This window comes from Nyctereutes procyonoides, unplaced genomic scaffold (genome assembly GCF_905146905.1).
Source record: "Nyctereutes procyonoides isolate TBG_1078 unplaced genomic scaffold, NYPRO_anot_genome, whole genome shotgun sequence".
Classification (NCBI taxonomy): Eukaryota; Metazoa; Chordata; class Mammalia; order Carnivora; family Canidae; genus Nyctereutes; species Nyctereutes procyonoides.
This window is the reverse complement of record NW_026575115.1, coordinates 2,209,712-2,224,055: the sequence shown is the minus strand read 5'-3', so window position 1 is coordinate 2,224,055 and position 14,344 is coordinate 2,209,712. Positions and strand designations below refer to the sequence as shown.

Here is a 14,344-nt window from a genome sequence, read left to right as displayed (position 1 = left end):
ATCTTTCGTGATTTAGGGAGGCCGGAGCGAGGTAGCTCATAAAAATCACTTAGCCTAGAATCTGGCTCCTAAGAAGCACAGACGAAATATTAGCTATTTTTATGCAAGACAGCATTATTGCGATTATTGCCACTACTATGCAAATATACGTTTTGCCTGACTGATAGGATTGTACAGAATAAGGGAATTAGATTTCGTTCCATGTGTGGAGAAAGTAAAAAAGAAGTTCTCGAGTCTGGGAAAGTTATTCAGAGCGGGCTCCCACTTGAAGAGAAAGGCTCTAGAAAGTTTGGAAACCACCCCAAAACTGAGGAAATCTTGTTAATGGAACTCCTCAGAGGGAAAAAAAATAAAAGGGCCTCTTTATTAACATTTTCATTATTTGCAATTGTCGATCTCAAGGCTAATTTATAGTCTGCAGAACAAGGGCCACGATGCAGCGGCTCGAAGCCACTGGAAGCTCCGGGACAGTAATCGGTGTGCCTTTGGCTGTGTCCTCTCCAGCGTCTCGGGTTTCTTTTGGTCCCAGGGGATTTCTCCAAAGCTTCCTTTGAAGGTGCTGTTCACTGCAGAATGGGACTTATAATTCAATAGGGTTGGATTCCAAGTGGACTGGGACACTTTGAACTGTGTCACTGCTGCCTCTTTATGGGCCAATGGAAGGCATGACTTTGGAAACTGCGGCAGGGACGCACACTGGCTCCCCGGCCAGGCTGCGACGTCCCAGGCCAGTGAACAGAGCTCAGTGCCCACGGGGAATCTTTGCCGTGAGAAAGTATTTTCATGATTACTAATTCACACACTTTGTTCTAAGGAGGGCACAAAAGACCTTAACTCTTGAATTTGGAGTGCAAACCTCCTGCATTTCAGGGACGCGCAGCTCATGGGTCACAAACATCCCCAAATTAAACTAAAAATATGATTCAACCTCCCTATTTTAGTGCTTTAGAATCTGATAATTGCCCAAAGTGGAGAATTATTCAAAATGATCAAGTGCAACCCTAGGTAAAAAAAAATAAATGGTTTGTAATAAAATACCTCATAATTATCATGCAATTTCTAGTCACATTGCCAGTAATGTGACAGATACCTGTTCTGCCGTTTGAGCACTAACAATGATTAGTCAATATATAATAATATACAATAAATAAGTAATACTAAATAAGCTACTCTTCTTTTTAAAATAAGGAATGATGGACAGATAGCGTTGTATTAGTTTCAGGTGTCTGACGTAATGATTCCATATTTACATATCCTGTGAAATGGTCACCACGATCAGTAAGTCCAGTTAACATCTGTCACTATACACGTCACAACATTTTCTTTTCTTGTGATGAGAACTTTCAAGACCTGCTCTCCTAGCAATTTTAAAATACGCAATGCCATATCACTGACTCTAGTCACCACACAGGCAGAAACAGCTCAGAGCCCACTGTGATGAAGACGTCTCGCTAGGTAGACAGTTGGGAGCACAGCCTCTGATAGGAGTTTTCAACCACGGCCACACAGGGGAATCATGTGGCAACTGGGAGAGAGAAAGAGCTGCTCGGGCTTTGCCCATGCAGACTATATGTATATTTATGTATTTTTAAATATTTACTTGAGAAAGAGAGAAAGCAAGTGGGGAGGGAGGCAAAGGGAGAGAATCTTCAAGCAGACTCCCTGCTGAGCGTGGAGCCTGACCTGAGGCTCGATCCCATGACCCATGAGATCATGACTTGAGCTGAGCCAAGAGCTGGATGCTTAACCAGCTGAGCCACCAGGCACCCCAGACTATATCTAGATTTCAAAAAATCTCTGCTGGTGATTCTATTGGACAACCGGTGGTAAGAACTACTGTTCTATTGGAATCAATAAAGCTCTCATGAGTACATATGATGTGAGGGTTTCTTTGGGATTTGTCTGCAGGCTCTTCAGAATGCTACATCTGAAGTAAAGAAAAGGTAAAGTTGGCATGACTTGCCGGACACTTATGCCTGGTCAGCCAAATGCATGGATGAGTGAGGCACTGGACATGAAATATATTTCTAAATCAGAGTTCCTCAAATTCACCAGTTTGGAAATTGGAGGCCAGCAACTTCTCTATTACGGGACTGTCCTGTGCATTGCAGCAGGTGCAACAGCATCCCTGGCCTCAACCCACCAGTTGTCAGTTGTGTAGCCACCGTCTCTCAGTGTCCTGAGGGGGCAAATAGTCCCTGGTTGAGAACCACAATTCTAACACAAAGCAATACCAAGTCAAAGAAAAGCAAACCAATACCTGAGAACGCTGTCACTACAGATGCAAAATGGAGCATCATTAACAACATTGAACTCAGAAGGCTCTGGAAAGTACACTGTGGAAACTTTACTGCAGAAAAAAATTATGTCACTTATTATGTAAATTAACTTAAAGACGTGCAATCATCATCTTCGTTGTCGTCATTATGGCCCCAAACTACCTAAGCACAAGTAGTGATCAGAAAATTGTTTTTCAGAAACTATTTGCTACGTTTATAGCAGCTGCATTCATAATTGCTCAAACTTGGAAGACACAAAGATGTCCTTGAGTCAGTGAGTGGATAAGCAGACTGTGGTCCATCCAGACTTCGGAATATCACTCAGTACTAAAAGGAAATGAGCTATCAGCTCATACAAAGGCATGCAGGGAACCTTAAAAATGCATATTACACGGGACACCTGGGTGGCTCAGCTGTTGAGTGTCTGCCTTCAGCTCAGGGAGTGATCCCGGGGTCCAGGATCTAGTCCCCCATCAGGCTCCCCGCAGGGAGCCTGCTTCTCCCTCTGCCTATGTTCCTGCCTCTCTCTGTGTGTGTGTCACGGATAAATAAATAAAATTATTTTAAAAAATGTGTATTACTAAGTGAAAGAAGCCATGAAAAGGTTACCTACTGTATGACAGTTTCGAAAAGGTTAATCTATTGAGACAATAAAAGGATCAGTCATTGGCAGGGGTCGGGGGGAGGAAGGATGAACAGGGGAAGCACAGAGGGCTTTTAGGGCAGTGAGACTGTTCTTCCTGATGCTATAATGGTGGATATACGTCATCACACATTTATTCACACTCACAGAATGTGCAACACCAAGAGTGAACTAATGTAAACCATGATCTTTAGGTTCACTGGTTGCGGCAAATGTACTACTCCGGTGTGGGGTTTTCACAGGATGGAGGCTATACATATGTGGGGGCCAAGGGGATATAGGAAATCTCTGTACTTTCCAATCAATTTTGATGTGAACCTAAAACTGCTCTAAAAACTAAACTCTCTTTTAAAATATACTAATTGTGATGCTTCCTTCTTTGTTACCTTGCATTGGTCTCATTTATTGAACAAACCAAATGCAAACACTTCAGAACATAATACACAATCTACTAGGATTTTGCGCCTGCCTGATGTAACACCTTGATAACTGCAGTATCCTAAACATTTCATTCTGATTCTCAGCTTCCAGGTTACTCAAAGGATGTGTTTCTATTCTCCATACCCCAGATTAAGAGCCCCTCTTACTCATCAATTCACTAGGAATTAAAATTTCCTGTGTGTCAACAATGTGCACCGTACAAGGGTATATACTGGTCAACAACAGACTGTAATCACCTTTCTCTGTGCAAACACCATAAGTGTCCTCTGCTCATCAATATGCTCAGCATATGTGTCCATGTCCAAGTCACCTGACTATTCTAACTAGACTGGAAGCTCCCCAGAAGCTGGAAAACTGCCTTGTACATTTTCACATCACCCGTGGCCAGCACAGCACTTCAATCTGTGTAAGAAATCCTCAAAATATTTAGCAAAAGAGATTATACTTCTTCATCTTTTTTTTTCTTTTTTTTTTGAGAGAGAGAGAGAGAGAGAGAGAGCTCATGACAGCAGGGGGCAGGGAGGGGCAGAGGGAGAAGGAGGGAGAGAATCTTTTTTTTTTTTTTTTTTTGCTTTTTAATTGCTTTATTAACTTTACACTTTTCCATGCAATTGGGTGACTTTACTGTTGACAGAAACTTAGACTGAGTGCCAAGGCAATCCCCATTTGGAATCTGGTAATACAGAACCCACCTGACACATGGAAATTACATATGGTTCACAGCAAATGGATCAGTAAAGGTTATCAGGAAAGGGCAAGGAAAAAAAACCAATGTGAATCACAGTATTAATCTCATGGAAAATGGCAGGAGTCAAGGCATAAGGCAAAATTCATCATGATGATCATGGTGATTAGAGAGCTCCCCCATCAGGATACGCAGGCAATTCCTCAACTGCAGCTCCCTAAGTTTTCTCCTGATTTCCCTCATCTTTTCCATGAACATTTCCATATCATCCCCATCTCCACCCATCCCATCATTGACCTGCCTATTAGGTATGGCCCATCGGAAATTAGGAGCAAGTCGACGAGCCTGTCCCCGTCTATTATTTCCTGCAGGTTGGTGGCCTTCTCCCCCTCCCAAAGGGTGGTCTTCCTCTCCATTCTGCATGGGTTGCTCCATTTCTTCGTTTTCCTGGTGGATATTTGCCATGAGATTTTTTTTCCTGGTTGATTTTCTTTGAACACAAATAAGACAAAGGCAAGGAGAGAGACTGAAAGCTTGGTGTACTGAGCAGCAGGATCCAGAGATCTGGTACCTGGGCCTATCCTTGCTGTCTCCTCTTCTCCCGATTCTCGCCGTGTGGGCGCCGCCCCGACACTTGACACCTAGGCCCGCAGTCCTGCTCCGCTTTCCTCGGGCCTGACGCCAGCCCGCCGGGCACAGGACACCGGGGAGCAGGTACCCAGACGGGAGTCGGAGGGAGAGAATCTTAAGCAGACCCCCCAGTGAGTGCAGAGCCCAATGTGGGGCTCGATCTCATGACCCTGAAATTGTGACCTGAGCTGAAATCAAGAGCTGGACGCTTAAACAACTGAGCTATTCAGGAACCCCAAGATTTTACTTTTTTAAATCAGAACAGAATTCAAATAAAATCAAACTCCTTTAAAAATAAAAACATCACTGGCCTAGTAGAATACATTTCTTTCCACCAATATTACTAGAGAGGACATTTCCCTTTAGTGAATGCTATTTTAGTATCAATTATACAGCAAATGTGCGAGAAATGTTTTTGACCAAGGATCTCAATATAATAATGCTAAGCTCAGTAATAATTCCTCAGTGAACACTTAAATTTTTATATCCTTAATGTACTTATTAGTTTCCCCACAAACCACCATAAACTATAGAAGTTAATCTCAAAATGAGAAAAAGAAGCAAAGAAACTGAGTCTCAAAAAAATATGGTGAAGCATGATCTATCTGTATAATATTACTGATTTAAGGGCAAAGTCATAAAATAGACACTCTTGCTTTTACTCTAAAAGCAAATATAAACAACGGGGCGCCTGGGGGGCTCAGTCGGTGAAGTGTCTGCCTTCGGCTCAGAAGGGAGCTTGCTTCCCCCCCTCCCTCTGCTTTTTATTTTATTTTATTATTTTATTTTATTTTATTTTATTTATTTTATTTTTCTCCCTCTGCTTTTTCTCAAATAAATAACACCTTAAAAAAAAGCAAATATAAAACAAATATCTTCTGCATCAAGATTATTATTCCCAGCATAGCGGGCACAAAACTCTTGGTCGGAAAAGAGATGTGTCCATTAACCAAAGAATATTTTAAACGTCCACTTGTAACCCATGATTATTATTTCATCTCTAACCTAGTGGTCTATTTAAATGATAAGTACTACGTGTATGGAAATATTTGGCACAATAACATCAGTTGAACCAATTTAAAAAAATTATTCCATTTCCAGGGGCGAGAAGTCTCTTGAATTTGAAAATCTAACATGAGAAGCCTTGCATTTTACAACAGGCATTCTTGTTTTGTCGGTCATTTTTTGAGGCTAACTGGAAGTTTCTGTCAACCTTTATGTTCAAAACCTGGAAAGAATGAGACTTTTTTTTTTTTCCCTGTAATTGTTGTGCTAGCATCAGTAATATCCAAAAGAGTCAGGTTGAGACTGGTTTATTGTCCCAGTGTTCAGTTTGGGTCTGAAACCATGTGTGGGACTGGCTTTGGATACATATGGCAGATAAAATCCTGGTTCCTTCCTCCACAATGCAATGCTTTTTAACACATTATTTCCAGATATTACTATGTCTGAAAGCAACGTATGTATCCCCTCCCTCCCCTGCCCCTCACTGTGTACTGAGAAACCAGTGTGACAGTGTAGTGTTATAATCTAAAAAAAATGACATCGCCTTTTCCATGTTAGATGTATCCTAGAGAGCGTAGGCCTCATTGTAGGAACTTTGGCTTGGCAGTCTTGGATCAAAAACATTGTCTTTTTAAAATTTAATTTCAGAAGACGCTCTGTTTTAGAGAGAGACCAGAGTGAAGAGTTCCTTGATGACAACTTTACTTAGAAAGTTACCCTAAGACTCCTGATAGGCAGGTATCAAAACAGAAAAGTATCTCACAGTACGGGATTCTTCTGGGTTTCACAGGGCATCCTTGTATTGTAAAAAAGAGATAATCCATGATCACGGATAAAAGCAAAGGTTAAAATGAGGACATTTCTGCAATGAAGGACTTTCAATGATCAATGAATGATCTCTCTAAAACAGAGTTTCACTCATGAGTTACAAAAGTCCCTCCCAACCAGATCATTATCCCATTAAATTAGCCTAAATGCACCAAAGAATGACAAGGCAAATCCTGATCAGCCCTGATCAGGGCTCCGTGCTGGACAAGTCACTTATCTTCAGGTGGTGGCTTCCTCAGCTGTGAAATGAGAGTGATGCACGTCACTACTTCACACAGTTGTCTGGAGCATTAAATGCCTCAGTGTTCTGTAAAGTGCCTCGCACAGCAACTGGCATTCATAAGCACCTAACAAACATTTCCTATTATCATTACTGCACTTATTAAAACTTGACCTCAGGCTATGAAAATGAACTATGAGTTATGACACTGAATAGATTTAAAGGGAATCATATAGAGTATGTCTTATAGACACGAGTCTAAAGTGCTGTGGTCAAAATCTATAAGCATCCGAGGCTAACAGGACAAGTATTTGAAAGTAAATAAACAGAATACATTTCTTCATCGGTAAAATGAGATTAACAATAGCAACTCCCAAATTTTGTTGCGTTAAGCATTATATGCGGCACACTGCTGTGAATTGAATGTCATTTTTCTACAAAATTCGTGCAATGAAGTCTTGACCCCCAATACCTCATGATGTAAGTTTATTTGGACACAGTGTTTTTACAGGAGGTAAGAAAGTTAAAAATGAGGTTATTAGGGTGGGCCCTGATCCAATCTAACAGGTGTCCGTCCCATAGGCAGGGAAAGCTGAGTGTAGACATGCATGCAGGGAGGGTGCCCTGCGAAGATGAGGGCAATGATTAATCAGTGTGGGACGCCAAAGATGACCAGTAACACACCAAGGCTAGAGAAACAGACTGTCCTGTGTGGCCTTAGGAGGAACCAACCCTCCCAACACCCTGACCTGGGACTTCTGGCCTCCAGAAACATGAGACAATAAATTTCCACTGTTTAAGCTGTTCATCATGGTCACTTTGATACAGCAGTCCTCACAAAGGAATACACACACTTTCTAGAGACTGTCTTGTTTTATTTGACTCTTAGAGCAGATAGATTTAAGAAAAATAAACGTATTAATTTCCATAGTGAGTAATACATTTAAGAATTCTATTACTTCAAAATTGGTGGGCTTAAAAATCTGAAGTGTCAGGACAAGCATAGACAGACTCTGAGCTCCACTTTGGTGTCATAATGGTAATTAGGAAATTTTTAGAAATGACAAGGGTTAGTGATGGCACAACACATACTTTCAGATTTCAAAATGTGAGACATGGAATGCCTCTCCAGTAGCAACTGAATAAATATATATACATATATATATTTAATATTTAATGGAGAATAAATTCAAAGAAAATAAGTATTTCTATATTCATTAAACTTATTAAGTGCATGTTTAATGTATCAAATAACGTGTTGGCTGGAACTCGGTGCCATTTAATATTTAACTTAAATAGATTTTGTTACTTAGAGTACTTTAATGACTTTTCACATGGCACCATAATACAAAGGTTAATACTGTGCTTTTATGTTATTTATGTGTCTCACATTCAGGGTCTTGAATGATAGCATTTAAAATTTTGAAATGAACTTGAATTGGTCTTGATACAAGAGAGGAGACTCACAATGCAGATCAAGTTATGCTTTCCAGAGCATTCATTAAGAAAAGAGAGTATTGATTAGCATCCTCTATTCAATAATAGAATGCAGCTTGAAAATTAACTGCATTTGTGCTGATGTAGATTCAATTAGTAACCATTTTACTTTGTATACAACACAGAGAAACAGGGATAGAATAACAAGTTTCTTTTAATCCTAATTCTGGAAACTTTTCACTTACGGTTGTTACAAAACAACAACAACAACAACAACAAAACAAAAAAACAAAAAACAAAAAACCCATAACTATCCTACCCTTTAATATTATTCAGTATTCCAAGGAATGCATTGCTGTAGCATCAAGAGGACATTTTTAATGCAAAGGAAGACCTGAACACAGAGTAGACCATCAGGTGTAATCTACCTATAAATGGGGGAAAAAAAAGCAGACTGGGAATAGGGAACAAGAGAAGAGGAGTAGCAGGAGAGGGTGACCCGTTCACTGTGACCACAAACCCGCAGGACAAGCAAGTCAGGTGTGTCATGCGGAGAGAGGGTTGCAGGACCTGTGGGCGGGGGAGCTGGGCCCCTCGATGCAGGCAGTGGCAAGGCAGCACTCTGCAGATGCACAAGCACAAAGCCCCTGCTTCTGTAGAGCTCTGCTCGTCCCCAGGCAGCAAAGGGGGTGCTAAAGGAGTGGGTGGGGTGTCTCGGGGGGCTGACTCCCTCCTGCACCACCGCTGGAGGAGCCCATGCAGCTGCTGCCACCCTTCTGGTCTGCTGGGTGGGACGGACGAACACTTGTTACTCTTACAGAAAAAAAAAACAAGGTGGCTCATGTTTTTGCTTTAAACATTCTCATTTGATATATCTTTGGGTTGTTTGCATGGTAAGGAGACAATTCTTAACTGTATGTGGATGTGCTTTTCCTTCCATGATTTTGTGCTTCTGCATCCAATCCTATGCAGTGATTTTACAATTCTCAATGGGAGAGCGTCATCAACAGCACTATTCTGGCAAACGCGGGCTCTCCGATGATGAAAATGTACTTCGTGAGAGATTCTTTTTCTCTATTGTTATTATTTTTTTAAGATTTTATTCATTTATTCATGAGAGACACAGAGAGAGAAAGGCAGAGACACAGGCAGAGGGAGAAGCAGGCTCCATGCAGGGAGCCTGATGCGGGACTCGATCCTGGGACTCCAGGATCAAGCCCTGGGCTGAAGGTGGTGCTAAACCACCCAGCCACCCAGGGATCCCCTTTATTATTTCAATAGTGCTTTAGAAGCACAGACTCTCTAAGCTAGAATGAGCTTTAGGGATGATCTAATAAGGGCTTCATGCTGCACATGAGCAACCTGTGATCTAGAGAAGTTGAGTGACCTGCTAAGGCACGCAAGTGGTATCAGGACGGTACTGTCCCAAGTGCAGGAGAAAGCCCATCAGTGATGGAAACCACTGTACTCTCTTTGCAGAATGTAAATGAATCTCAAATTACAGCTTGCTGTCTTAAAAGAGAAATCACTGAGGTATCTCTGACAACCGGCCCGAGGAAGGGTCATATTTTATTTTTTTGAATGGATCAAAGACTTAACTTCTTTGAGATCTGTAATTTGATATTACTGATCCTAAATACTTAGTTATTACAATAAGCATCATTCCAGCAAAGAAAGGAGTCCTACCAGAAACGCCTCCAGAGACCACTACAAGGACCCATCACATGGGCAAAGTGTTTTTCAGAAGATTATCACTCGGACACTGGGCACCATGACAGAACTCGCTACAAGCTGGTAAAACAACCACAAAGGTTTGGAGGTTCACAGGTATTTTCGAACTTGTCTGTAAGGTTGAAATAAACTGTATCATTCCTCATTAGAGACCTCTTACTTAATATGAAAGATACGCTGTAATCACACAGATGTTCTTATATAACATCGGAAAACTAAGAAAAGCATGTTAGCCAATAATGGGAGTTCTAACATTTCTTTATAGGAACATTATTCTGCATAAAAGTACTTTCAATTCTATTACTCTTAATTTTTAAATTGCTCTTGTGCTTTAACAGATGCATTGTCTGCATTTCATTAGTTCTAGAATGGGACCGTAATCAGTGAGGATTGAAAAGGTAATTTAACATAATAGTATCATTTTTACCTATGTCATATTAAAGAGAAATTACATTATATCACTCCCCCTAATTTACAGTAAAATGCAAAGGCATATATTTAAGGAGGAGAGCCACATATAATGTCCCTAATTGCAGATGGATTTCTTTCTGTTATTCTAAATATTGTGCAGGAACGCCAAAGCCCTTTGGGAAAAAAAAAATCCTGAATCAATCTGCAGGTTTGCTGCCTCTAAAACAAAAACTAGCTGTGCTGTATGTGATTTGAGAACTTGCAGCTGAATTTTCACACGGAATAATCTTAACTTAGAAAATAATATTTTTAAGATTTTAGATCGCCATCACAGGAGGGAATGTCACTGTTTTTAAAAAAATACTTTAATTCTTGGCAGACGACTACAGACACCTGTGTGCTATTGGAATAAACCCACATTAAACCCTGAACATCGACAAATAACGTACCCAGGCGCTCACGCATCTGCCGCAAGTGGTGATTTTGAAATCCCCATAGAGATCTTTGATGGCACCGGTCGTGAAGAAACCTTCCACCATCAGCAGAATGCCATACACAAAGAATGCAGCTGCGATGCCGTAGATCACATACTTGAAGATGTCAATCCTGGGGGGGAAGAGACAAAGGAATTTATTGCAGTAACTCTTCATGCCTGATTGGCAGCAATTGAGTCTTATGTGTTCAGGGCTCCTTTGGGACAACAGCTACAGAATATGTACATCCATGATGGGGGTTGGACTTAAAAACATTTTTGCTTTCTATGCCTAATGTTTGCATATATATTTTATCCTCCCTCTTCTGGTATTTGTTGATGGGGCTCTTCACCTTTGTTCCTCCTCTTTCCTCCTGTTCCCTGGTTCATGCCAAGGTAGTCCTGGGTAATCACTGGGTCATGCTGCTAATGGTGTTTGCTGAAATCCATTTGATAAATAGGGTAATCATCCTATAATTTCTTCAATTATGACAAAATATCAAATAGAAAGATGTATCTATATACCACTGGGTTTTGAAAAGAAGAATAAAGCCTCCTGAGTTCATGATGAATCCATTTTCAATAAAACAACCTCGTATTTTTTCTTATTACAGTCGATTGTAATTATGTTTTAGTCCACACTTACTGTAAACAATCACTAATATTTTTTGCTAATAATGATGTCAATGATGAAAAAAGTTATGTTTTTAAGGAAAAATTATAGCTTTGAAAGATCAAGCCTTTTAAGCAGAACCACTAATGGATTCAGAATTCAAACATGGAGCAAGGCCTGAGCCCAGTTTGGGTATAATATCATGTAGGAATGGGAAGCTATTCTCTCCTTTCTCACAATTTAGTGCTCATGTATTTAAAGGTTAAGGGGCTTGGTGGGGGGGGGGGGGATACATATATTGTCTATAAATCGCAGATGGATGTTTCTGTTATTCTGGATATTAAATGGGAACCCCAAAGCCCTTTGGAATGAAAAAACATGATTGAACCATTCTGCTACTTCTAGAAACAAAGCTTCTTGTGTACCCACAGTATGTGAAGAGGTATATCTTAGCCAGTGTTTCGTTTTCATAATCTCGATAGCCATTTGTAAGAAAATGTCTCTTTATTTTACATTGTCAAGTTTGATTTTTTTTTTCTCTTTCCTCTCATCATTAGAGTATGAATGATCGAGATACCTTGTTGACTGTTTCCAAGGGGACAAATGAGAGATGAGAAAGCATGATCATGTTGATGGAGATTTAGACACTCTTGATGCTATGAGAATATCTTTAAAAGAATACATGTCATGTCATAAGGGAATTTGTTGCATATAAATAAAAGCAAGAAGAGCCTGCTAACATTCATTGTACCAGGGCAATTGTTTAGTGAGTGATTTTCACTGTCTGAAAAATCTAAATATTGCAGTTTTACTTGTCAAAGGCAATGAGGCAGATGACATAAATTTGTAAGTTCATCATGCACATTAAAGAATCTGAGGATTTCAACTTCTAGATGGGACTTTGAAGAATTTGGTTCAATGGGCTCCTCCATTAAAATGATGTATTTTATGTTTATTTAGAAATAATTTCGGGATCCCTGGGTGGCGCAGCGGTTTAGCGCCTGCCTTTGGCCCAGGGCGCGATCCTGGAGACCCAGGATCGAATCCCACGTCGGGCTCCCGGTGCATGGAGCCTGCTTCTCCCTCTCCCTGTGTCTCTGCCTCTCTCTCTCTCTCTCTCTCTCTCTGACTATCATAAATAAAAATAAAAAACAAATCTTTAAAAAAAAAAAAAGAAATAATTTCAAATTTATGAAAGAAGTTGCAGAAAATGAATAGTATGAAGAAAACCTATGCATCTTTTTCCTATTTCATAATATTTTACCTATTTACTTTATTGTTTTCTTGCGTTCTCTCTGTCTCTGGGTAATTACATCTGAACATAGAGAAGTCCTCCACAGTATAGTTACTGACTTCAGGAAATCTAACATTGATCTAATACTTGCGTTCAATCTATTATTGTATTCCAGCTTTACCCATCGGACTGACCTAAGGATGCACTTTATGGCATCTTACCTCCCCATATGGGATCCAGTCTAGGGCTAAGTCCTGAATTTATTTGCCACATCTGTTTACTTTCTTTTAAACAGGAACACTTCCACAGCCTCTTGGTCTTTATGAAATTGACACAGTTGGGGAGTAAATCCTACTTCCTTCTTATTAGATAGAATGCTTTTCATTATGAGTTTGGTCTTTCCTCATGATTAGATTCAGATGATTCATTCATGGCTGGAATACAATAAAGGTTCATCTGCCTCTCGGTAGTGATGCTGATTTGAATCATCTAGTCAAGATGATGTTGAATTTCTGTATTGTGCAATTGCTATTGTTTCCCTTGTAGCTAATAAGTGATTTGTGAAGAGACACTTAAGGACCGTGCAAACATCCTGTTCTTCATTACAACTTCCAGTCCATGTTAGCAGTCATTGATGGATCTTGACTAATCCCATCTTCCTATTGTATTAACACAATGCTCATTTTTTCTTCTTTTCTTTTCTTTTATTTATTTATTTGACAAAGAGAGGGAGAGCACAAGCTGGGGTGGGGGGTACGGGCAGCAGGTAGAGGCAGACAGAGAAGCAGACTTCCTGCTGAACAGGGAGCCCAACGTGGGGCTGGATCCCAGGACCCTGGGATCATGACCTGGGCTGATGGCAGACGCTTAACCGACTGAGCCCCCGAGGTGCCCCCACAATGCTAATTTCCTCACCGTAATACTCATTGACATTTACCATTTGGCACTAGATATCCTGATGTAGGCAAGAACCCTCTCTTCTCCCCCTTGTTATTTATTTTTTTTATTTAGTTGTCTATTAATGATATGGACTAATGATGTCTGCTTTTTTCTCTGAAAGTTTGTAAGCCACTACTATAATTATTTTGGTGCTCAAATTGATCTACAGGTGGTCAGTGGGCATTCCCAATGCTGGCTCCTGTATCCTTGTGACACATGTCCATCATTTTTTGTAAAGTATTCCCTACTTTCTCACATGGCAAGAGGACCAAATCTCCTTTAATTAGGCATCTCTTTGCCAAACCCTGGTTCTTATGAGCAGTAGTCTTGGAGAATAAGATGTAGATGCTCATTGCTGCTGTGGTGTCTTTGCCTATTGGTCTTTTCAGTGTACCAAGATAGGAAGTACATGCATTTATACACACACATTCACATATACAATTGCACAAACATGTTCATTCACGTATCTACATATATATGCATATACATGTACACACGCACATGTGTCTGCATATCAAACATGCACATATTTTAGAAATCTTAAGTTCACAGTAGTATTTCCAAATATAATCAATTCTATAGATATTTCCAAGTCCAATCCACAGGATTTTTTTATTGCCTTCCCCCAGTCTATATTTGTATGACCTTCCTCCTCAGTGAGAATCTTATTTCCCAAGAATAACATACATTCTTTTATTCGATTCATAATAAATCTAAAAATTATTTCACAAGTATTTCATCTTAAGTATTACAAAAAAAATCAAACCTACTTAAAA

The 14,344-nt window shown here is 40.1% G+C and overlaps 2 protein-coding genes across 3 annotated transcripts in view; both read right to left on the bottom strand.

Annotated features, from left to right (window-relative positions):
- Positions 1 to 14,344, bottom strand: part of GPM6A (glycoprotein M6A) — a 329,909-nt gene that overhangs the window by 15,734 nt on the left and 299,831 nt on the right. For both annotated transcript variants that reach the window (XM_055333800.1, XM_055333799.1), the window contains exon 3: positions 10,760 to 10,916. In XM_055333800.1, the coding sequence (XP_055189775.1) occupies positions 10,760 to 10,916 (157 nt within the window). The remainder of the gene's footprint in view (positions 1 to 10,759; positions 10,917 to 14,344) is intronic.
- Positions 4,156 to 4,628, bottom strand: LOC129515084 (protein BEX3-like). The gene has a single exon (XM_055333802.1). It carries the CDS (start codon positions 4,511 to 4,513, stop codon positions 4,175 to 4,177), a length of 339 nt encoding a protein of 112 aa, XP_055189777.1. The 5' UTR covers positions 4,514 to 4,628; the 3' UTR covers positions 4,156 to 4,174.